Source organism: Euwallacea fornicatus, unplaced genomic scaffold (genome assembly GCF_040115645.1).
Source record: "Euwallacea fornicatus isolate EFF26 unplaced genomic scaffold, ASM4011564v1 scaffold_127, whole genome shotgun sequence".
In the NCBI taxonomy this organism is placed as follows: domain Eukaryota; kingdom Metazoa; phylum Arthropoda; class Insecta; order Coleoptera; family Curculionidae; genus Euwallacea; species Euwallacea fornicatus.
Window position 1 is genome coordinate 1 of NW_027096095.1, and position 24,511 is coordinate 24,511.

At 42.2% G+C, this 24,511-nt stretch overlaps 1 protein-coding gene across 1 annotated transcript; it reads right to left on the reverse strand.

The window, feature by feature from the left end:
- Nucleotides 1-4,959: 4,959 nt before the first annotated feature.
- On the reverse strand, nt 4,960-14,116 carry LOC136350151 (mRNA export factor GLE1-like). The gene is made up of 9 exons (XM_066301665.1): nt 14,087-14,116; nt 13,756-13,963; nt 8,854-9,313; nt 8,538-8,766; nt 7,893-8,020; nt 7,019-7,511; nt 6,151-6,847; nt 5,788-6,084; nt 4,960-5,360 (listed from the first exon to the last, which is right to left on the reverse strand). Exons 1-9 carry the CDS (start codon nt 14,114-14,116, stop codon nt 4,960-4,962), a joined length of 2,943 nt encoding a protein of 980 aa, XP_066157762.1.
- Between the last annotated feature and the right edge of the window lie 10,395 nt (nt 14,117-24,511).

A 24,511-nucleotide genomic window follows, 5' to 3' on the forward strand; every position in this document is an offset into this window, starting at 1 on the left:
TAAATCCACTCACATTTCAAATGTGGGAAGAAACGATCTGCTGGACATCATGATTACCAGAGATCTAAGCATGGAAGTAGAAATCGACGTCATTAACCAGGAATCTTCAGGTCACAATCCAATACGGATGATCCTAGAAAACGGAATGTCAATTGAAAATACAGTTATCACTAAAATTACGAACTGGAAGCTGTTCAAGACAACGTTGCAAAACAACCTATCTGTCATCGGCAGATTGGAAAGTAACGTCGTATTAGACGATGCCGTTTCAACACTAGAAACGGTCATTAAAACAGCGATGAAAGCCAATACGAAAATAACAAAGAAACTACCTAGGAGGAATCCCGGAGGAAACTAAACAACTGATTCAGTTAAGAAGCCAAGCTCAGAAAAAGGCATTTAGGACAAATGACCCGGCTTATAAAAACGCCCTGAATCAGCTAAATAGGAGAGTCGAGACGGCACTGCCAGAACACAGGAAACAACAGTGGCAGGAGCACCTGGAATTCCTTGACTCAGAAGATAGGAGCATGTGGAAAACTCTCAAGGTAATCAAGGCAAAAAAAAACGATTCCCCCCATCAACGGGAAACGAGGAATAATGTATACATCTCAAGACAAAACACAGGCATTTGAGGATTGCCTGGAAAAACAGCTCAGGGAAAATGATACCAAGGATGACAGCGCAAAAAGCTGGGAAAAAGAAGTCGACAGACGCGTCCTAAGTTTAGAGAGAATCCAGGAACAAGAAGTTATTAGGAATACTACTCCGGAAGAACTGAAAAGCATTCTGAAGCATCTGAAAGGGAGAAAAGCACCGGGATGCGACCAGATCGGAAACCAGACTCTCAAAGAACTGCCAGCACGAGGGATAACCGCATTAATTAATATCACAAATGCGGTCCTTAGGCTAAGGTATTTTCCGCCGAACTGGAAGAAAGCGGATATAATCTTATTCCCGAAGTCGGGGAAAAACCATCTTTTCCCAAAGAATTATGGACCGATCAGCCTACTAACACTCACGGGAAAGGTCGTGGAAAAGGTTATACTGATGAGACTGAAGGAGTGGGAAGAAAGCCTCAAAATTATCCCACCAGAACAGTTTGGTTTCAGGGAACAACACTCGACCGAACTTCAAGTTCTGAGAATGGTTGAGCTTTTAACGGACAGCTTCTATTGAAGACTAACTATAGGAGCAGTACTGTTGGATGTTACGAGGGCATTTGACCGCGTATGACACAGAGGACTGCTGGTGAGACAGTTCGACTCAGGACTCCCTCTTGTCAAGCTGGTTCGATCCTTCCTCGCCGACAGGAAATTCCATATCAAACCGAACGAGTGTTACTCAACCTACAGGACCATAGAAGCGGGAGTACCTCAATGAGCAGTACTATCGCCTTTTTGGTGTAACATCTACGTGTCAGATCCACCGAGAACAAATCAAACAGAACTGGTACTATATGCAGACGATACAGCGATATTAGCAAGATCTTAGAACGGAAAATTGTTAATCAGGTACTCACAGAATGAAATCACAGCGCTGGAAAAATGATTTTCGAAATGGAAAATAAACATCAACGTCCAAAAGAGCCAGGCCATCATATTTAAACAAAGAAAGAAAATTAAGATTGAAGGCAAAGTGGTAATCCAAAACAAGCAAATAGAGTGGAACGATAAAGTCACTTACCTCGGATTAGACATGGACAAAAAGCTCACGTGGAAACAACACGCAGTAAAGACAAGACAGAGAGCCAAAGTCGCTAGAGTAAAGCTATACCCAATGATAAACAGAAAATCCAAACTGCCTCTCAAGAGCAAGATCACGCTCATTAAAACCGTCATTCAGCTACAGCTAACGTACGCATTAACACCATGGGATTATGTTGCGAGGATACATCTAAAGTCTCCAAGCAGTGGAAAATATTGCCCTGAGAACGGCTCTAAACGTCCTATGGTACGTTAGCAACGAGACGATAAAGAGAAATCTAAAATACAAAACAATGACAGACGTCATAAAGGAATATGCATTAAAGACCTTCCAAGCGACGGCATCCATCACTACAATCCGAAGGATGCCATTCCACATAAAAGGATCTACAAAGAACCAACCAACTAGGTAATGGCGAGGCTGGGAAGAAAATACCGCCCATTGTCATTAAAAATGCAAATGACTGGACCACGGATTGCAACAGATTGAAGTCCAAGAAAATTGCTTACAATATGGCAAAAATGATAGGGCAAGGATTTGCAGTAACTCCCAGCACTGCAGATGACTACAGGACTATGGAAAAACTCCTCCATGAAGAAAAGAGGGAATAACCTACCCACATTCTGCCTGAGGACGAGAAAATCTAGAAAAAAAAAATTCTAAAAAAATAGTCTTGAAAAAAGTTAGAAAAAATAGTATAAAAATAAGTCAAGAAAAAAAAATTCTAACAAAATAGTCTTGAAAAAAGTTAGAAAAAATAGAAAGTCTAAAAAAAAGTAAAAAAAAATTAGAAAAAATAGTATAAAAATAAGTCAAGAAAAAAATCTAGAAAAAAAAGTCTAGAGAAAGTCTCGAAAGGCGGGAAAATGGAAAAATGTCTACGTACACCCTATCTAACGAAAACTACATTACACGCTACGTCAACGAAGCAAAATAAAGCAAGCGTAGATAGACGAAAGGAAGCACTAAATCAAATATATAAAAATTAACTCACCCCTTTTTTTCGACATGACCACGTATGAACAGCCGTGTGTGTGAGAAACCTCAGAAAAAAATGGGACGGCTTTTATGAAAGAAGTTAAAACCTCTTCCTAACGATTTTCTTATTGTTCATTTTCCCTTTCGGTTCTCAACACCGTTCAGCGACACACTAAAAAAAACCGAATGAAAATTCTTTCCCACGGTTGCCGGTCGATTCCAGTCCAGAAAAGTTCCCAATCTTTGGTTTAAATTACCCCGCCGACAGGGGGTTCTTCCGCCTTCTTCTGCCTTTCTGGATGCTTCTTTCTTCGTCGGCTGTCTTTTTGTTAATTGTTGGTTCGCAATGATAAGTCCGAAGTTCCAGAATGGCTATCCGGCCTTTTTTCTTCCATCATTGCAGGAGATGCCTTTTGGGATTTTATCTTTCATTTTAAAAATCTTTTGACTTCTTGGTCTTGTGTAAGTAGTTCCCTTTTATCATGCGTTGTCCAGCAACTAATGTCTTGGTCTCTTGTGCGGTATGGCATTTTCCGGACTGTAGTCCGTGGCCTTCCTGATCACCTCATTCGGATGTTCTTCCGTTGCTCTGAAAGTCTTTATTACATGGTCTTTGATGACGTCCGTCATTTATGTGTAATTGAGATCTTTCTTTATCATTTTATTGCTAACGTATCAAGGCGCACCCAGAGCCGTTCTCAGAGCCATGTTTTCCACTGTTTGAAGACTCTTCAGATGCGTCCCGGCTGCATAACCCAATGCCGTTGATGCATACGTTAGCTGTGGTTGGATAACTGTTTTGATGAGCGTGATCTTGTTTCTCAAGAGCTGTTTTGACTTCTTCCTTATCTTCGGGTAGAGTATTGCCCTCGTTGTTTTTGCGTTTTTTCTGGTCTTCGTTAGGTACTGTTTTCACGTAAGCCTTTTCTCCATGTCCACGCTCAGGTACGTGACTTTGTTGCTCCACGGTATCTGTTCGTTTTTGAGCACTATTCGATTTTCGGTTCTAATTTTCGTTCCTCGTCTAAATACGATGTCCTGGGTCTTTTCTGCATTTATTGGTATCTACCATTTCGAAAATCAATTTCTAAGAGTCAGTTATGTTCCTTTATCGCGAACTTATGTTTTTAAAAAACTTTATTTAAAGAAAGGAAAATGAAATGAAGAAACTCGGAACGATCCATTTATTATATCGACTGCGAGAATCACACTAAATTTATCGACCTAAAGACTAATTATCCAATATACAGGAATCCGATTTATATGAAAAGACCTCTTGCGTCAGCTTTCCTTTCCTTTAGCGTATAGTCCGGGACCATAGGTAATAATCGGATTTCTTCTTGTAGATATCCGACTAGCAGCGTTCCGTTCCAGGATCTTCCCAGTATCGCCGTATCGTCGACGTATGATTTCAGTTCGGTTTGTCTGATTTTGGGAAGATCGGATACTTAGATATTGTACAGGAACCGGGATAGTACCGCTCCTTGAGGTATTCCCGCTTCTATTGCCCTATATGTTGAATGTTGTTCGTTCAATTTGGTCCTGAGTATCCTGTTTCTAAGAAACGATCCGACGATTTTGATCAGCGAGATTTTGAATCCCGCGTCAATCATCTTGACCAGAAGACCCTTGTGCCAAACTTTATCAAATGCCTTCGAGACGTCCAACAGTACCGTTCCTGCTGCCTGCTTCCTGTTAAAGCTGTTCGTGATGTATTCCGCCATTGTCAGTACCTGAAGTTCTGTCAAATGTTGCTTTCTAAACCCAAATTGTTCTTGCGGGATGGTTTTAAGCCCTTCTTCGTATTTTCTCAATCTTCTCAAAATGACTCTTTTCACGACTTTTCCCTTGTATGGCAGGAGACTTATCGGTCTGCATTTCTATAGAGGAGTGTGATTCTTTCCTGGTTTGGGTAGCAGGATGATGTCAGCCTTCTTCTAGTTCTTCGGGAAGTGCCGTAGCCTCAGAACCGCTTTCGCAATGTTCACCAATGCGGCTACCTCGTACCGGCAATTTCTTGAGAATCTGGTTGCTGATCTGATGGTATCCTGGTGCTTTTCTTGTTTTCAGGTGCCGTGTGATCTCGTTTACTTCCTTTGGCGTTGCGTGCCTGATGACTTCGTTATCCTCCATGTTTTCCATCTATCTGAGACGTGTGTTTATTTCTTTTTTCCAGAAATTTGCATCGTCGTCGTCAATTTCGTTTTTCCAAAATTATTTTTCCAAGCTGTCGGCAAAGGCCTTGGCTTTTTCTTTGGGGATGTACACGATTTCTCATTCCCTATGGATGGGAGGAATCGGTTTTCTCTTGCTTTTAATTGCTTTGAACGTTTTCCACATGCTCTTATTTTCTGGGTTCAGCGATTCCAAATGCTCCTGCCACTGTTTTTCCCTGATTTTCTGCTGGACCACTGTTGCCCTCCTGTTTAATCTATTTAAGGAATTTTTATCGGCCGATGTATTTGTCCTAAATGCCCTTTTCTTTGCCTGTCTCCTTTGTTGGATCAGTCGTTTGATTTCTTCTGGAATTTGCGCCATGCAATTCCGAATCCTTTGTTTCCTGACGATTTTCGAGCTTGTGTTTAGGGCCGTTTTTATGTCTCTTTTGAAGGTCGAGATGGCCTCCTCGATTTCATCCGTATTTTCTGTTCCATTTATGGCAGATAGATCTTTCGCTAAAAATTTTCAGAACAGTCCCAGTTAATCCTCCTGAACTCGATGGTGTCCTCTGTCGGCGGTCCGTTTTCTAGTCGAATTCGGATCGGGTCGTGATCCGAAAATCCTTCCTGTAGGACCTCGATTTCCACTTCCATGTTTAGGTCCCTTGCCAGCATAATATCCAAGACATCGCTTATTCCCACACCTCCAGTGTGCATGGGCTCTTCTGTTGCGGTACTTGCACGTCTTCTCTCCTTCGTAGGAACGATTTCAGCTGCCTGCCGTTTCCGTTCGTGATTCTGCTGTGCCAATCGGTAGATTTCGCGTTGAAATCTCCGATTGCCACGTGTTGACCTCATTGTCTCCCGAAGAGAACTTGTTCCAGGTCGTTTTGCCGGAGTCGTCTGGCCGGTGGATGATAGCAAGAGGCAATTCTCAATTTACCCCTGGTGGTATTTACCTCGATTGCCATGGCTTCCATTTCCTCTGTTTCTATCGGCGGCAGCTGTGCGTGCTGGATGTTATCCCTGACGAGAAGTGCGGTTCCTCCGTGTGCGGTTTCTCTTTGGTTTTCGTTGTCCTTCCTGTGGGTTTCGTATCTCGGAATCTTAAAATGTTCTGTGGGTCGTAGCCTCGTTTCTTGGATAGCTACGACATCTGGATTTTTCCGTTGTATCAGCTTCTGCAGTTCTGCTTTTCTTTCTTTGATTCCGTTTATATTCCAGGATATTATCTGCAGTGCTGATACTCTTTGTTGTGCTGATATTTAACAGCCTTGGATCTTCGGGAGGTTGGCGAAGAATGCACTCATCGCTGAGTACATCATCTGCATCTGTTTTAAAGCCTGTTGAAAATCAACAGGCTCTTCTTTTTTCGTCGTCGCCATCGTAGTTGACGGCGTTTTTTGTTTTGGTTCCTTTCTTGTTACGCTAGCATAGCTAGTTCCCGGTTTGAATGGGGTCGGGGTTGGGGCTTCCTTCATCGCTGGTTTGTTTTGCATTTCCTTTTTTGGTTTCGGTAGTTGAGGAACGTTTTTGCATCCTCTGTAACTGGCCGGGTGTGGCCCTCCACAGTTGGCACATTTTGGCGGGACTGTTTTTGCCTTTTGGCATTTCTCAGTGAGGTGCCCTTCTCCACACTTCACACATTTCGGCTGGGCCGTGCAAAAACGTTGGGAGTGCCCGAATTTTTGACCTCGGTGGCACTGGTTTGGTCCTGGTTGCATCCTTTGTGCCTCAACTCTCACGCTGAGGTCGCAGCATCTCGTTAAGTTGAAAATCTTTTCCTTGTCTTTTGGTTCCATTTGAACCAACATCAGGGGCAAAGTTCTTTTATCAACTCGGCTTCTCATCCTTTGGACCGAAAAAGTTTCGATCCCTTGTCCGGATAGGTCTCTTTGGACTTCTTCTTCTGTGACGTTTTCAGAAAGAAGTCCAATTACTGCCCTGACTTTTTTGTCTTCGGGCAAACTGTACGTATTAAATTCCTTGTTTTCTTCTTTGAGCTACCGGGTCATCGCTCGGTAGTCCTCCGCTGAGATTGGGGTTATTGCTACCCCCTTTCCCGTCATCTTCGCCTTATTATAGGCTATCTTTTTGGTCTTTAGTCTATTGCAAACCGTCGTCTAGTCGCTGGCTTTATTTATTATTATCGGGGGTATTTTATTTATTTTTACTTGTAGAATTTGATCTACTTTTTCTTTTGGTTTTTGTCTTTCTTTTTCTTCTTTTCCCCTCTTTTCAATTTCAGCTTTCCTTTCTTTCCTTTGCTCGTTTTGGATCTGTCTCAAATCCACTGTGTTCATTTCTTCATCCGATTGCTCGGTTTCTCTTTCCGAGTCGGTCTCTTTAAGTGTCTTCTTTTTCCTTTTTGTTTCTTTTTCCTCCGCGCTGCTGTTCTCCAATTTGTCGAGCCTGGCTTCCATCTTTTTCAGAGCTGTTAATAGTCTTTGGTTTGTCTCTTTAAATTCGTTGATTTCCTTGCTCTGTGCAAGGTTCTTCTGGTATAGATGCTGATTCATCTCGAACAGCATCTCTGGATTTTGGCAGTATTCCTCTATGGATAGCGCCATTTCAGTGTTTCCACTAATTTTTCCTCCAAGTTCCGCCATCTTGTGACTGGAACTTGTCTTTCCTTCTTCTTTTTCCAACCTTCTAATTTCCCCTAAACTGAAATTAAAAGTATTAAAATCCGAAAGAAATTCGATGTTTTACTAAAAGAAACACTCGAATCGCCAAAAACCCTAGTATTTGTCACTCTAGGTGGCTCGCCTCCAAGGTTTCAGCACGCCGCTCACTCGTATGACCGTTTGACCTTTTCCTTGATTCTTTTGTGGAATCTTATTTTTCCCTAAAGTTTTTTGTGTTTAGAAAAACACAAAAATCCCCAATCTCCTGGGGTTTGGCACTCTAGTTGCCTCGCCTTCAAGGTTTCGGATGCTCCGTCGTCTTGATGCTAGACCGTCTGACCTTTGTTTCCTTCGACTATTTGTGTTTTGAAAACACAGGTGTCCCCAATTCCTCAAGGTTTCGGCACTCTAGTTGCCTCACCTCAAAAGTTTTGGTTTTTCGTCGTCGTCTCGTTTCTTGAACGTTTGAACTTTTCTCGCCATTTGCGATGTCTGGTGTCCGATTTCGCTCTCGTGACGCGTCTTTCCACTAGCATGGCACAATCGCCACTGAAGAGTTCAATCGATGCTGGTCGTTTTTTACTGGTGACAATGCAGTCTTGCGCTCTTACACCTCTATGAGTTTTTTTGTGCCTATGCACATACGCACAAATACACATATCTATGTATATATGTGCATCTGTGCACGGACGTGTGCGTGTGTGTGTTCGATTGTGATAGTTCATTTTTCCCTTCTTTTCATACAATTTCTCTTTCTCAACCCTTCTCTTTCAACCGTTACGCGTGGTACAAAATATATTTTGATTGGTGTTGTGTAATTAGTGTTATAATTGAATGGGTGCTTTTAGGTTTTTGTGTTTGACTGCATTACAATTTGGTTCAGGAGCGAATGTTTCTTGCATTACATTAAAGAAAAATCCTTCGTAACGCTTTAATAAGATGTGTATTAAACTAATGTACGGTATCAAAGCTTAGAGATGACTGACTTTATTGAACAAAAATGAAAGAGAACGAAAACAAAAATAATTAGCCTAATGGTGATTAAGCAAACACACAAATCTATCACCTGAATGGTGACTTGTACAAGTACAAGTGGTAGCGCTTTTTTGTCCTTTCGGCTCTTCATACGCTGTACTGAGATGGGGTTGATTCCTTGTCCTTTTAGGTCTTCTAAGGTTTCTTCCTCTGTTAAACTTTCGGAAATACGTCCTACTACAGCTCTCACTTTCTTGTCCTCGGGTAATGAGAACGTGTGAAGTTCTTTTTTCTCCTCTTTGAGGAGCCTAGCCAAAGCCCTGTAGTCTTTGGCTCAATTAGTGGTTATAGCCACTCCTTGACCAGCTATTTTGGCCTTGTTGTAGCCTATTTTCCTGGTCCTCAACCTATTGCGCCTAGTCGTCCAATTATTAGCATTGTTGATAACAATTGGCGGGATCCTCTGGGCTTTGTTAGTCTGGCTTTGGTTTTGGCTGATGCTGTCCAGTCTATTTGGTCCTGGGGTGGTGTCAGCTAGTCCACTTGGGCCGGCTTCGGTGCCGTTCGATTTATTTGGGCTGGGAGTGGTGTCGTTCAGTCTATTCGGTCTGATTCTTATGCCGTCTAACTTCCTCGCGCTTGGTATGGTGTCAGCCACTCTACTAGCGCTTACCTTGTTTTGTTTTTGTTTCTCCTTCACTTGTTTTTGTAGGATTTTCTTGAAATCCAACTCCTTTTCCATGTCCTCATTCTCGTCTTCTTCTGATTCTTCTTTCTTTTGGATGGTCCTTCTTTTTTCTTTTTTCTCCTTCCGTCCTCGTTGTTTTGGACCGACTCCTTGATTCCTTTTAGCATCTCGGACTGGTCCTGGAGCAATTTTTCTAGCTGCTCCATCCGCTTGCTCAATGCCTTATTGGCATCGAACAAATGTTTGTTCAATAACAGCAAGGCCTCTGGGTTCTTCTTTATTTCGTCGTATCTCATGGTCTCTTCTGCCTCTGAGATCCCCTCCTTTTTTAGGAAATCCATTCCTCGATCCTTCTTGGATTTTGGCATTCCTTTTTTTTTTGTTTGGGGGAAGCGACCACAGGGATACAAAATCTTGCCGGAAGACGATACTGGTGCCCGTACAACTAACCTGTGTGAGGTTCCACCCACTAAAAAACTTCGTAATTTCAGAGAATATAGAGTGAAATCGAAAATTCTAAATCGCGTTTTTTGGGTCGCTTTTGTTTGGGGTCGTTTAATTATCAGAGTCAAACGGTATCTCCGCTCTTTGCTCTGTAATCTTAATTAGGCCCTTTGCGTATCTTTTACGAGAATTCCGTGTTATTCCCGAGGATTTTGGTTTTTGTTGCCCCGCCGACGAGGGTTTTATTGCCGTATTTATTGTCCTATTGTACGCTTCCTTTGTTTGTCGGCTTGTTCCGTTGGAATTTGTTTTTTTGGCTCGTTTATCCTATGCAGTTGGATTGTATTCCTTTATCCATTGTCAAACAATTGATATTTGGGTCGTTTGTGCGGAATGTTAATTTCCATACTACAGGGTGTCCGGATACTCCGTGTACAACGCTCTATCAGATATAGTACAACTCATAATAAGTCGATTTAACTAGATTTGCCTTAGTACAAAAGTTGGTAATAACGGAGCTACAGGGTGTCAAAGTTGAAAAAGGAAATCAGATTTTCTTTCATATCTTTTGACTTCTTCAAACTAATTTCACGAAATTTTGTATTCAGGGGTTTTTTGGGATGAGAAATTCAAATTTATAAACGATTTTGATGTATCTTCTAGAGGGCACCACAAGCGACCATTAGGACACTTTTAAACCGTCAAAACTTTTTTCTGCCACAGTGTATGTCAATTTCGAATAGAAAAATCTTTTACCCTATCTTTTCTGCTTAAAAAAGGTATACTTGTTAAATGTCGCTAAAGCCAACTGTTTAAAAGATATTTGCAATTTTATTAATAGATGCAATTTTTATTTCAAAGCATTTTATTACAAACATTTCATAGCAAATGCTCAAAACGCGCACCATTTTCTTGCATACACAAATTAATTCTTTTCAAAAAATTAAAGTGCATTCTCTGCATAACTTCTGGCCTATTTCTCACATCGTTAACTGCATTGAAAATTCTATTATGTAACTCTTGAATATGATCAATTGATGTCGAATAAACTTTTGATTTCAAAAAACCCCACAAAAAAAAGTCACATGGCGTCAAGTCTGGAGATCGTGGAGGCCATTGTACTGGAGCGTCATTTCCCCTTCCAATCCATATCCTAGGAAATGTATTATTTAAATATTGTCTAACATTGAGGGTATAATGTGGAGGCGCCCCATCTTGCATGAACCACATGCCATCACGAATTAATAACGGTATGTTCTCCAACAAGTCCGGTAAAGTTTCATGAAGAAAGTGCAAATAACTTTGTCCATTTAATCGATTTGGCATCACAACAGGCCCAAGAATAATATTGCCTATTATTCCGGTCCATACATTAACTTTGAATGTATGTTGATGATGAACTACTTTGAGGGCGTGCGGATTTTCATTACTATAAACATGTTCATTGTGAACGTTAGTTATGCCGGATCTAGTAAAGCAAGCTTCGTCGGTGAAGAGAATTTTTTTACTGAAGTTCGGATTATGGACTTGCTGATTTTGAATAAAATGACAAAAAGCTAAACGACTTCCAAGATCGATCGGTAAAAGATCTTGTACTTTTTGGATATGGAAAGGGTATAATAATTCTTCTTTCAAAACTTCGTGAATTGTACTTTTGGGAACTGCTAAGTTGTCTTGTAAACGTCTGGTACTAATTCTCGGATCTTCTTCGACTCTATTTAAAATAGCTTCTTCATTACCTGTTGTCCTAGTTGTCCGGATTCGACCCCCGTCGATTCTTTTCGGTTGAAAACTTCCATTTTCACGGAGTCGCCTTTCAATATTTGCAAACGTTTGATGATTGGGTGTTCGACGATTTGGAAATTTTTCGTGATAAACTCGAACACTTTCCCGGCCGTTTTTATTGCAAAATCCATAAACCAATAACATGTCAACTTGCTCATTATAGGTGTAAGTATTCATTGTGAAAAAGCGATAGTTATTGACTTGATAAAACTTCAGTATTCTAATAACGTCAAAAAGAAACTAAGACGTGCAGTGTTATTTTCATTTGTTTACTTAAACGTCTTCAGGGAAACAACAAAAAACCTAAGTTACAATAAAAATAAAATGGTGCGCATTTTGAGCATTTGCTATGAAATGTTTGTAATAAAATGCTTTGAAATAAAAATTGCATCTATTAATAAAATTGCAAATATCTTTTAAACAGTTGGCTTTAGCGACATTTAACAAGTATACCTTTTTTAAGCAGAAAAGATAGGGTAAAAGATTTTTCTATTCGAAATTGACATACACTGTGGCAGAAAAAAGTTTTGACGGTTTAAAAGTGTCCTAATGGTCGCTTGTGGTGCCCTCTAGAAGATACATCAAAATCGTTTATAAATTTGAATTTCTCATCCCAAAAAACCCCTGAATACAAAATTTCGTGAAATTAGTTTGAAGAAGTCAAAAGATATGAAAGAAAATCTGATTTCCTTTTTCAACTTTGACACCCTGTAGCTCCGTTATTATCAACTTTTGTACTAAGGCAAATCTAGTTAAATCGACTTATTATGAGTTGTACTATATCTGATAGAGCGTTGTACACGGAGTATCCGGACACCCTGTATAGTCCGTTGCCGTTCTAATCAGCTCGTTCGAGTGGTCTTCGATTTCCTTGAGTATCTTCGCTGCATGGTCCTACACTTGTGGGCAAAAGTTTGGAAACCCCGATAAAGATGTTGGTAAATGTCAATTATTCATTTAATAACTTGAGAATATTGCTAATAAGCATTTTTAAATTCTTTATTGTTTATAGCTAAGAAATAATAAACAATTCAAAAAAATGCATTTTTATCGCAGGACAAAATTTTGGAAACCTTACACAAAATCTCTTTGAATTGTTTTAAATGCCATTTTTTTAATTTAATAATTTGTTGTATATCCTTTTGCCTGAATAACTTCAGCACATCTAGAATTCATCGAACCTACTAACTTTTCACAAACGTTAACTGGAATGCGTTCCCACTCACACTTTAATGTATTTCACAAAAATTCCTTATTCGATATGGCACAATCATAAATTTTGCGTTTTAAGTAATCCCATAGATGTTCTATGGGATTTAAATTAGGCGACTGGCTCGGCCACTTTAATTGGGTGACATCATTTGCTTCCAACAACTGTTTAATGTGTTTAGAAGCATGCTTAGGGTCATTATCCTGTTGGAACCACCATCTTAATGGCATGTTCCATTCAGCGTAAGGAAGCATGTGGTTCTGTAAGATACTCCCATAAGAGAAGCGGTCCATTTTGTCCATAATTCTTACTAATGGGCCAACACCAGAGCGAGAAAAACATCCCCAAACCATAATCTCCAACTCTTCCATGCTTTACTGTTGGTAACTGGTACTTTTTATCGAACCTTTTTCCAACAGGGCGTCTTACATATCCTTTCCCATCATTACCAAACAAATTGAATTTACTTTCATCACTCCACAATACATAATTTCACTTTTGAATAGACCACGTAATATATTCTTTAGCGAACGATAAACGGTCCTTCTTATTTTTTTTTTGATATAAGTGGTTTTTTAACAGGTCTTCTTCCAAAAGTCCCATTTCCCTCAGTCGACGTTGGACAGTTTTTATGGACACATTATGAATGTTAGACAGTATTAGTTCTTGATGGATGTCATTGGCGGTCTTACGTGGGTTTGCTTGCGCAATTCTCTTAATAATTCTATTCACGTGAGCATTAGTAGATCTTGGTCTTCCACATCTAGGGCGATCCACAGTTGTTCCTAATCTTTTAGATTTAGAAATTACTTTAGAAATTGTTCCTTCCGGAAGCTACACAATCTTCGATATTTTTCTATAACTTCTTCCACTTTTAATTTCACTATTTGCTCTCTAATGGTAATTGGGATTTCGTTCGTTCTTGCCATTTCTAAAGTGTTCAATATTATACTGATAAAACTAACTGCTTAAAATATTCAAATATTTCCGAACTAAGATAAGGTTTCCAAACTTTTGTCCTGCGATAAAAATGCATTTTTTTGAATTGTTTATTATTTCTTAGCTATAAACAAATTTGTCTATGCGAATCTCATATTTTCGTATTGGTGATTAAACAATAAAGAATTGAAAAATGCTTATTGGCAATATTCTCAAGTTATTAAATGAATAATTGACATTTACCAACATCTTTATCGGGGTTTCCAAACTTTTGTCCACAAGTGTATATGACGAAGGTCATTGTTTGGTATTTTAGATCCATTTTAATAGCTTTGTTGCTACTATACCATGGCGTATTTAAAGCTGTTCTCAAGACAATATTTTTTACTGCCTGAAGTTTCTTTAAGTACGGTTTGGCTGCATATCCCCATGCTGACGATGCATATGTTAGCTATGGTGGTATAATGGTTTTAACGAGCGTAATTTTATTTTTGAGCGGCAATTTGGACGTTCCACTTATCATAGGATAAAGTTTTACCCTTGTCAATCTTGATTTGTTTCTTATTTTACTTACGTGGGGTCCCCACGTAAGTTTTTCGTCCATGTCAACAACCAAGTACGTGACTTTTCGCTTTTTTTCTGAATACAATGGCCTGGGTTTTTTCAACGTTGATTTTGATTTTCCATCTTGAAAACTATTTTTCTAGTGCTGTCATCTCCTCTTGAAGTTGCCTGATTAGCAGTTTCCCGTTCCATGATCTTGCAAGAATTGCAGTATCATCTGCGTACTGTGCCAGTTGAGTGTTTTGGGTTCTCGGTGGTTCTGACACACATACATTGTACAGGAACGGGGATAGTACAACTCCTTGAGATACTCCCGCTTCTATTGTCCTATATGTTGAGTAGCTGTCGTTCAGTTTAACTCGGAAATTCCTGTTGTCGAGGAAGGATTTAACTAGCTTGACTAGCGGTACTGGGAGCCCTGATTCCAATAGTCTCACCAACAATCCTCTATGCCATTCGCTGTCGAATGCCTTTTCGATGTCCAACAGTATTGTCCTGCTGCTTGGTTCCTGTTGAATGTACCTGTGATGTACTCAACCATTCTTAGAACTTGTAATTCAGTCGAATGTTATTTCCTAAATCCGAATTGTTCCTGGGGGATAATTTTAAGCTCTTCTTCGCTCTCTTTTAATCTGGTTAGTATTATTTTTTCCACTACTTTTCCCATGAGTGGTAGTATACTAATCGGCCTGTAGCTTTGAGGTAGTTTGTGATTTTTCCCCGGTTTTGGAAACAGAATTACGTCAACTTTTTTCCAGTTTGAAGGAAAATGCCTTTTTCTCAGGACCGCATTCGCGATACTCACTAATGCGGCTATCCCTCGATTTGACAATTCCTTTAGTGCCTGGTTTCCTATTTAGTCGCATCCTGATGCTTTCTTGTTTTGAAGTTGTTTCAGGATGTTTTTTATCTCTTTTGGCGTGACGTGTCTAATGGTTTCTTCGTCTCGTGTCTTGTCTAGGTTGAATATTTGTTTATTGACTTCTTCCCATTTTTCTGCTTCTTGGTCCTTGTTCCTGTTTTCATTGAAATGATTTTCTAGACTGTCCGCGAATACCTCTGCTTTATCTTCAGAGGTATATACTATTTCATATTCTCCTTGTATAGGTGGGATTGGTTTTCTTTCTGTTTTGATAGCTTTGAGCGTTTTCCACATGCTCCTATCTTGTGGGTTAAGGGATTGCAAGTGCTCCTGCCATTGTTGCTCCTTGTGTTCCTGTAATGCTGTCTTAACTCTCCTGTTTAGCTGATACAAAGCGTTTTTGTCCGCCTGAGCGTGTGTTTTAAATGCTTTTTTCTTAGCATGCCTTCTTAGCTGTATCAGCTGTTTTGTTTCCTCTGCTATTCCCGCTAGGTAATTTCTTATTTTGGGTTTTCTTCTTATTTTTGTACTTGTTTCCAGTGCTGCTTTTATGTCCGTTTCAAGTGTAGAAACGGCATTTTCTATATCGACTTCACATTCGAGTTTGCCGATTTTCGATAGGTTTTCTTGCAAGTTTTTCTTATATTTCTTTCAATTTGTCCTTTTAGTGATGATTGTATTCACGGCTGGAAGTCCTTCTCCTAAGACCACTAGTATTGGGTTGTGGTCCGACGATCCTTCATTAATTACGTTAATTTCTGCCTCCACGGCTAGGTCCCTGATTAGCATAATGTCCAACACGTCGCTGTGCCTGGGGTGGAAACGTGTGTGGGTTCTTCAGATGACATTACAACGACGTCATCCCTTTTTTCCAGAAACTTTTTTAGTTGCCTTCCATTATCATTAGTTGTTTTGCTATGCCAATTTTGCGATTTGGCATTAAAATCTCCTATTGCGATGTATTGACCGCTTTGCCTACCGAACAATTCTTTTTCGACATCTTCAGGTAGTAATTTCGGGTGCGGAGGGTGGTAGCACGATGCAATTCGTAACCGCCCCCTGGTATTATTCAGCTCGATTGCAATGGCGTCCATAACGATCGTCTGTATCGGTGGCAATTGAGTTTGCTGAATGCCGTTTTTATTTAAAATTGCTGATCCTCGAGTTCCCGGCTTTTCGTTGTCCTTTCTGTGGATTTTATAGCCTGGGATTTTTATATCTTCCCTGGGTTTGAGTCTGGTTCCTTGAATTGCAACTATGTCAATATTTCGGCGTTTCAGTGTCTCCCGCAATTCGTTTTCTCGCCCTTTCGTACCATTTATATTCCATGATATGATCGGCATTGATAAAGGGTTCGGGTAACCTTGTAGTTTAGGCAAATTAGCGAAGAATGCACTCATTGCTGAGTACATTGTCTGCATTTGTTTAAGAACCTGTTGGAAATCTGCAGGCTCTTCATTATTTTGGGCTTTCTTCGGACTGGTTTTGGATACTTCTGCGTAGCTCATTCCTGGCTTGAAGAGGTGCTTCCTTCATTGTCGATTTTTTCTTGGTCTCCTCCTTTTTTTGGGGTTTAGCTGGTTGTTGCTGAGGCATTTTGTAATCCCTGTAGCTTACGGGGTGGGGCCGCTACAGTTAGCGCATTTTACTGCTGTGTTTTTAGATTTTTTACAATCACCGGTGTGGTGATCGCCTCCACATTTGACGCATTTAGGTTTTGCGGTGCAAAACCTCTACGAGTGCCCGAATTGTTGGCACCTGTGGCACTGATTTGGACTCGTTTGAGGTCGTTGAGCTTCAACCCTCACGTTAAGGTCACAGCATCAGTTGATCGCGAAAATGTTCTCTTTGTCCTTTCTGTTGACCTGGACTAATACTAGTGGTAGGGTCCTCTTGTCCACCCTACTATGATTTCTTTGGATTGAGTGGGTCTAAATCCTTTGTTCCTTAAGGTCTTTATGGATTTGCTCTTCCGTTACATTAGCCGGAAGAAGTCCTATTACCACCCGAACTTTTTTGTCCTCGGGCAGGCTATATGTGTGGTATTCCCGTTTGTCTTCATTTAGGAGCTTGGCCATAGCTCTGTAATCTTCCGGGGTGCTGGGCGATACTGCAACCCCTTGCTCTGTCATTTTTGCCTTATTATAGGCAATCTTCTTAGTCCGCATCCTGTTGCAAACGATGGTCCAATCATTTGCGTTTTTAATAATGATTGGCGGGATTTTTTGGCTTGGTTGTGTCGATTCTCTTTCTGGCTTTGATTGCTCTGCTTTTCCAGCTTGAGCATCATTATCCATTGATTCCTTAGCACGTTTGTTCTCGCTCCTTTGTTCTTGTTGAATTTGCTTAAAGTTTATCTCCTGCATTTCTTCGTCGAATTGGTTTGTTTGGTCAATTTCAATTTCGATGGCCTCATTTCCTTCAATTCTTTCGTTGGTCCTCTTTTTCTTTTCTTTGGGCAATTCAGTTCCGGTTCCATGAGCATTGATTTTGTCCATTCTATCGATCTTAGCCTCGAGTAGCTCGTGATTAGTCCTTTGGAGATCCTTGACAAGGGACTGGAGCTCCGCAATCCGCTTATCTTTTTCTGCATTCTGTTCATATAGATGTTGGTTCATCATGAACAAGGCATTAGGATCGGTTTTCATTTCCATGGCTATCATGGCTTTCTCTTCTATTTGCATTTTTGATTCGGCCATTTGTGGGCCCAATCATTAATTTAGCTAGCTGTGATTTAAAGTAATTAATTCCTGTAAATAAAGTTAGATACTTACAAACTCTCTTGTGTTTATAAACACAAGAGAATCCTGTAGCCTCTTATTTGGTCGTGAATGTTTGGTTTCCGGCCGATTTTCACCTATCGAAGGTGAAGTCGCTCGAAGACCTGTTTATTCCGGCCGATTTTACGCTATCGACAGTCGTCTCGATCGTATTGGTTGGCCGTAGCGGTACTTGCGGCACTCCGTTGGAATGTCGGTTCGTCCCAATTGGCCAATAAATCTCGGTCGGTCGGGTCGTCACGGTACAATTTTAAGGATGGATCGCGATCGTAATGAAAAAATAATTATTTATTAAAATTTTTTTTTATTATTTAACAGGTTACGATCTTAACACACTAACCAATTCGACTCTCCCAGACTTAAGAACTAACTATAATCTTTCGATCCCTTCTTTATACCTAAAAAATACAATCATTAAGAAATTTGTTGTTTATGTTATGTTATGACTTCAATTAATTAGTACATATGAGATTTGAGACTCTTCCGGCATCTTGAATGTTAGCCTAAGCCAAATTATGATTTCCTAAACATAACGTTCGCCTATAGATTTATATGTTTACGTCTATAAAACAATAAGACTTATGGGGTGGTCATATTACTTTACCACTCGTAAATAGCCATATAATTGTACCCAGTTAATTGAGCAGTTGGGTCGGTTGCACTCGCGTTGCTTTCTCCGATTTGTCGCGGTTCGCATTAATTAGGGTTATCCTAATTTTTACGTTTCGCTTTTTCACACGAAGCTGACAAGCTCTTGGCACGTCTATTCCTTTCGAAGGATCGATCGGAGCTCCGGAGCGGCATGTACGTAATTTTAGGTTTATAACCTAACTCCGAGTGCTAGTTAGATTTAAAGTTTAAATAAACTCGTTTTAAAAAATAATCTTTATTTTAAAACGCGAATTACAAACTTTAAGTTGAGCTGTTGCTGCAATTGACATTGAAAGCAAATCTAAATCTACATCTAGGATGCATCTTCTTTTATATAGTTTAAAGTGCAACCTAAGCGGGATATATTGTTACCGGTCTGGAGCGGGGAATTATTGTTATGTGCATTCCCTCAGATGGGGTAGTGTATTTAGTAATGCATTTGATTAGATAATATAATTCCTCCCTCCCTAAGACGTTGCAAAGTGGGGTTGATGTGAACTCCCAAGTTCGGATAACTCGATTTGCACGTCCGTTGGATTGCCCTTCTTAATTTTTATGATTATTATGATAGTTATTCCTATTCCTATAAGCACTAAACTTAAGGTTACATAGGTGCCTGTATGGTCCGGACTGAAGTGAAGCTCTTGGAGTGGTTTTACCTTTAAATTCTCGAGTTCCTGGATGGCCGTCTGGATGGCGTCGTGATCTATTTTCTTGACTTTTAAGGCTGTGGTTTCTTCTTGCAAATCAGGAATTATTATCCTTGGCATTTTTAGCTCGAAATTGAAGTTCTCTACTTTGTGAGAGAATGTTTGGTTTCCCGTGGTTATCAAACATTTCCCAGGGGTGATGAGCGTCGGTTGAATGATCATGTTGATGTTGCTAGATTCGCCGCAGCGCGTTGCTACTGTTACGCTCCCTTTCGGGATGATTAGTACTTGTCCATTAGGAAGTTGTTGAATGGTCGAGTCTTCATACGAAATTTTTACGGTTGGACACCTTTGTAGTCCATAGTTTATCAGGGTCGACACACACGGGTCCTTTCGATCGAGGGTTTCCTTCTGACACAAATATGTGTTCTCGATTTTTGGGCATTCTTGTTGAGAGTTGTAAAAGTCGTTGGTGGTAAGTAATAGGTAAGGGTACTTAGTACTTACGGTATAGTTTTGGATTGGGATAGGATACGTTTTATACAATAGAAAAGGGTTTGGTTGAATCATTGGTGTTTTTATCATGAATACGATTAAGTCCTTATGAATATTAACACTTGTTGCCATGGTTTCATAGTATTTTACTGCGTTATCAAACGGTATCTGTTGGTCCTTCGGAATCTGGTTTAGTATCTGACTTATTTCGTTATGCTGTAATATGGTGTAATGCATAATGTTTAATTGAGCAAAGTTTATAGCTAGTTGCAGATGGTAAATCAGATCTTTAATCTTAATACATTGGGCGTTCAAATTATCTAAAATTAAGTTAAATGCGATTATCTTATTTACGCTTTGGTTTTCTACGGTAATGTCGTCGACTCTTCGCGTTATTGTCTTTTGATTGAGCTCTATAGTTGAGAATTGTTCATGGAATGTTTTTGTGATATCCTTAAGGATCTGCACTTGATTTTTGAGATTTTGATCAATCGTTTTTTGATTATTGCTTAGTGTTTCGATATAATGGTCGTATCTTGCACCGTCATCCGCGTCTAGGGTGCCATAAAGCCATTTTTGAGCCGTACCTATGAAATTTATTAGGCCTCTTCTGTTCCTTCTTTGTTTGACAAGGTTCCTAATGTTCTGTCCCATTATTTCTATTTGGGATTTGCTCGATTCCACGTTCAATAAAAACAGGGTGTTAATTTGAGTAGCGTTATCCCGCGCGGTTTTAATAAATGAACTTCGCAAGTTAATCAGAGATCTTTCTAGGTTTTGAGAGCATCGGTTCGGAATCCTCACTGGGTCGGTACTTAACAAGACTATCTGGGCTGAAGCTGATACCCAGATACGACCACGTATCAGTATAGCGTAATGCCGGCAGTGGAGTATTCCCCAAGGTGAATTGATCCGGAACCATCACTAGTGTCTTCTGTTTAGGCTGCCCTTTTAGGCTGATGGTAAAAGTCTTGGCAGGGTTCAGAGCCATGCCACATGACGCTAGGAAACCGCGCGTTTTGTCCAACAACGCCTGAAGGCCTTTAGATGTGTTCGCGGTGAGTATCAAGTCGTCCGCGAACGTCAACGCATTGACACGTGCGGTACCGATGTTTGCACCAATTTCGGTTGGCAAGTCCTTCAGGACCCTGTCCATGACTAAGTTGAACAGAATTGGTGAAAGCGGGTCTCCCTACTTAACGCCGCCACGTGGCTTTATCTCGTGTGACATCCATCCATCTCCGTTGCAGCGAGTTGTCGATTAGCCATACACGCGCCGCACGTAGCTCATCATCTCGCGCGGGAACCCACAGGATCTTAGGGTGCCTATGATCGCACCATGGGACACTGAATCGTAGGTCTTGCTAACGTCAAGGAATGCCATATAGCAGAAAGTATATTGTAGCCTTTGACTGCGCAGCAAGAGATCCAAGATAACAATGTTATCCGCGCACCAGTCAGTGGGCTGAAATGCCCTCTGCCGGGGATCCAGTACCAGTGTCTGAGTTACACGGCGACTCAGAATGGCGTGAACCTGACAGACCAGTACTGACAGTACTGTGATGGGTCGAAAGTCGCCAGGGTTTTGGGAGTTTTGCTTCTTGGGGATGAAGGACGTTCGCGCAGCGCTTTGCGCCGGTGGAACCCTGCCGCACCAGAGGATCAGGTTGATCGCTTTGACCAATACGAGGTCAGGAGGTGCCGATTGGCCAAGGGTCTGGAGTTTTTCAAACGCCTCAGGGAGAAATTGGGGGACGCCAACAGGGCTGTGAGTAGAGCCGTATACTCTATATATTAAAGTTCAAAGAAAGGAAAAAAAAAAGAGAGAACCGTAGACGGTTGGGGATGGATAGAAAGGGGTCGGCGGGGGGTGCCAGGGGAAGCTTCTCAGGGTAGCCTGACGACCGAGTATCATTCGGGCCAGGGGCGACGGAAATCCAAAACGGCCCTGCCTTGCGCAGCCACAAAGTCGCGGTAAACCCTTGGGAAGTCAATGGTCTCGCCTCGCCTCGCAAACACCGCCTGCAACAGAGATAGTACCTGGGTCGGGTCCCTTGGTAATCCGCCACCGCGCATAAAGATCCGGTCGACAGCCTCAGGGCGCGGAAAGAGGACCCTTTGGTCGCCGGGATGGAGATTCCGGATCACCAGGCGCAGAGCGGCCTCGAGGTAAGGTGGCTTCTCCACACGGCTGAGCATCATGGCGTTCTCTATTGCAGGATAGGGGTTGAAGTGGTCGGCCTCCAGTGATGGTGCTGGAGGTATCTGCACAGGCGCATCCTCGAGAGCATCTTTTGGGGTCCCGGACGGATGTACGTAGTCACCGCACCCAGTGAAGAAGCCCGAAGCACAGCGGAAAGCCGCCCGGAAGAAGCGCGAGACATGCCGGAGGATTCTACGAGGACCACTCCGCGAAGTTGTTTGGACGCATGCGTCACGGACATGCCCACTCGTAACGGGCGGCTCTTCAGTGCAGGCAACACGACCACGATGTATTAAGACCCGTTGTAAGTCGCGCATAAGTTTAGACTTAGATCTCCGGCGCGGGGCCATAACTGAAGGACAATGGGGTGTCTTATTTTCCACCCTAAACCAGGCCAGAAGTATCGGGTTCCATCACCTCCCTAGCCGGCGGGACGACCTGAGTGGGCCCGTCGAGGATGGACTTTACGCATCTCGACTGGTGTTTCGCGAAGTCCCGCTGAGTAATAGCGTATTTCATCCTCCACTGTTGCCTGTGGGTGCGGGCCAGCAGCGGTCTGGGTCGGATAAGTCAATTCCGGTTAATCGTCACAATAGGGAAGATGGACAGCAAGTACAGGTTGAGCTCCTCCAATGTTGAAGCTTTTCCCCGCCTCACGGCCATGCTGACAATTCCATCTAGGTCACAAGCATTGTAGGACGTTACCCTTAAGGCTGGCAAAGCGTCAAGATAACAGCCTAACAGATCAGCAGAAGGGACTCGCTCAGGTTCCTCCCCGGGGTGTTCGTCAGCGTCTGATCCGGATTTCACTGAAGACGATGAACTATCCTCGAGCGGATCTCCAGGGTTCCGGGCCGCAAAGAATTCCTGGACGGCGGTGTTATGCTCGGGCCGCCGGCGCTGGCCTTTAATGGCTTCTAACGATCTCCCGGGGAAGAATTTAGTTAATTCCATATTAATGAAACAAGGAGAACCCTCGGTGATCAACTGGGCCTCCTTGCGAGCCAACATTCTTGACTCTTCGCAGGTCCATCGACTCTTAATGTCTACTCTAACGTTGGCGGCATCGTACTCGTTAGGTTGGACGGCCCTAGTGTGGAGACCCAACCCGATGTTCGTAGAGAAATTCCTCCCACACAGGCGGCATCTGAAAGATGGCTGCGGATCAGGACCTAGATTAGTTGATGTTTGGAGTTGGGTGGAGGGGTCAGTGGACTCCCACCCCCGATTTCATCCGAGGCAATCTTTTTGGAATAGGGCCAACTCAATAAGCCGAAGGCGATAGCAGCCCCAGGGACCTGAAAAACTGGTTTAACCGTGTTCAGCGTTACCACATCACATGTTACTTTTTTTTTTTTTTTTTGAGAGGAGAAATGCATTTACGCACGAGTGTGGGACTCCCCGGTGTCCGCCCCGGGACTACCCACTAAAACTCCTCTGTATTATGCCTAACACGGTAGGCAGCACCGTGTTATGGGGGGGGGGGAAGGAGTAAGGACGTAGGAGGGATCCCAGATCATGCGCGGATCTACCCTGGTTCAAAGTCGCGCCGGGCATCCCTTCGTTGAACTACGCTTGGTGTGCTGCTGAAGTTCCTGAAGGAGGCAATAGTTCCGATCATGGCCCTTGTGGAACTGATGGCGGAGTCTCCAACGTTGATGATGTTATCCCGAACCAGTTTATCGACAGATTTCCCGCTCCAGATTCCTCGCCAGTTGATCGTGGCAGTGTATGTTTTGACGTCGTTTACACTGAACCTCCGCTTGATCGCATCGTCAAAAGATGTACCCGTATAGTTCCTAAGCTTGGTGTTATGTGCTTCGTTAAGGGGGAAGGAGTCTGTAACGAACTGGGCATCTATTACGATAGCCAGTCGATCCTTCACTGCAACGAGGTCTGGTTTTAGCAGTCGGTCCCCGACTGTCACTCGAGGCTCGTCTGCGACCGTATAGTTGTTTTGTTGCAGCCCCCTTTTGATATACTTACACACACCTTCGTGTCTTTTGATGCGGGTGGCATGCGTCCTGGGGCATTGCTGGACGATGTGATTGATCGTCTCCGGTACCGGGCACGGCAGAATCGGTCTTTATTCTGCCTTCCGCGTGCGGTTCTTGCTCTGCTTGGCAGAGCGTTAATGCGGAGTTAGACTAGTTGGATGAAGTCCCGGCCCGTGAGCAGGCGTGTGGGCTCCCGTATCCATCGATGCGCTTGCAGGTGGTCGCTAGCGGCGCGCAATCCCGCTCCATCGACCGATCTTAACATTTGGTCCTTCCAGTATTTTTCCGCATCAGATTTAGTCCGGATCCGGGAGGTACCTAATGAAAGTTTCTTTTCACATTCATCCAGCTCTCTCGCAATATAATCATTTGCCACCGTGTTGTTGTCTAAATTAGGGAGGTTCAGGTTCAGCAGGCGCTGACGTCTAAGTATTGGACCTGTCATCCTTAGTGATGGTATACCAAGGCCGCCATCCTTAACGGAAGTGTGGAAAAAAGCTACAGGAACGTCGTGTGTTAGGTTCAGCCATTTCCTTATGTATGCTCTGATGAGCCGGTCAGTCTTGCGTAAACAACCCGTCCTAACACAGCCCAAGGCGAGCTTGTGGCATAGTTTTGAGATGACATAACATCTCAAGGCGTGCAACCGTTGTTGTGGTTTGAGTGGTGCCGCGCTAAGTTTAGAAAGCATGGGTCCCGTATCTTCACTAGGTCGGTATTTGACTCGACCGTCTGGGCTGAAGTTGATCCCCAGATATCTCCATGTGTCGGTGCGGCATAGTGCCGGTATTGGGGTG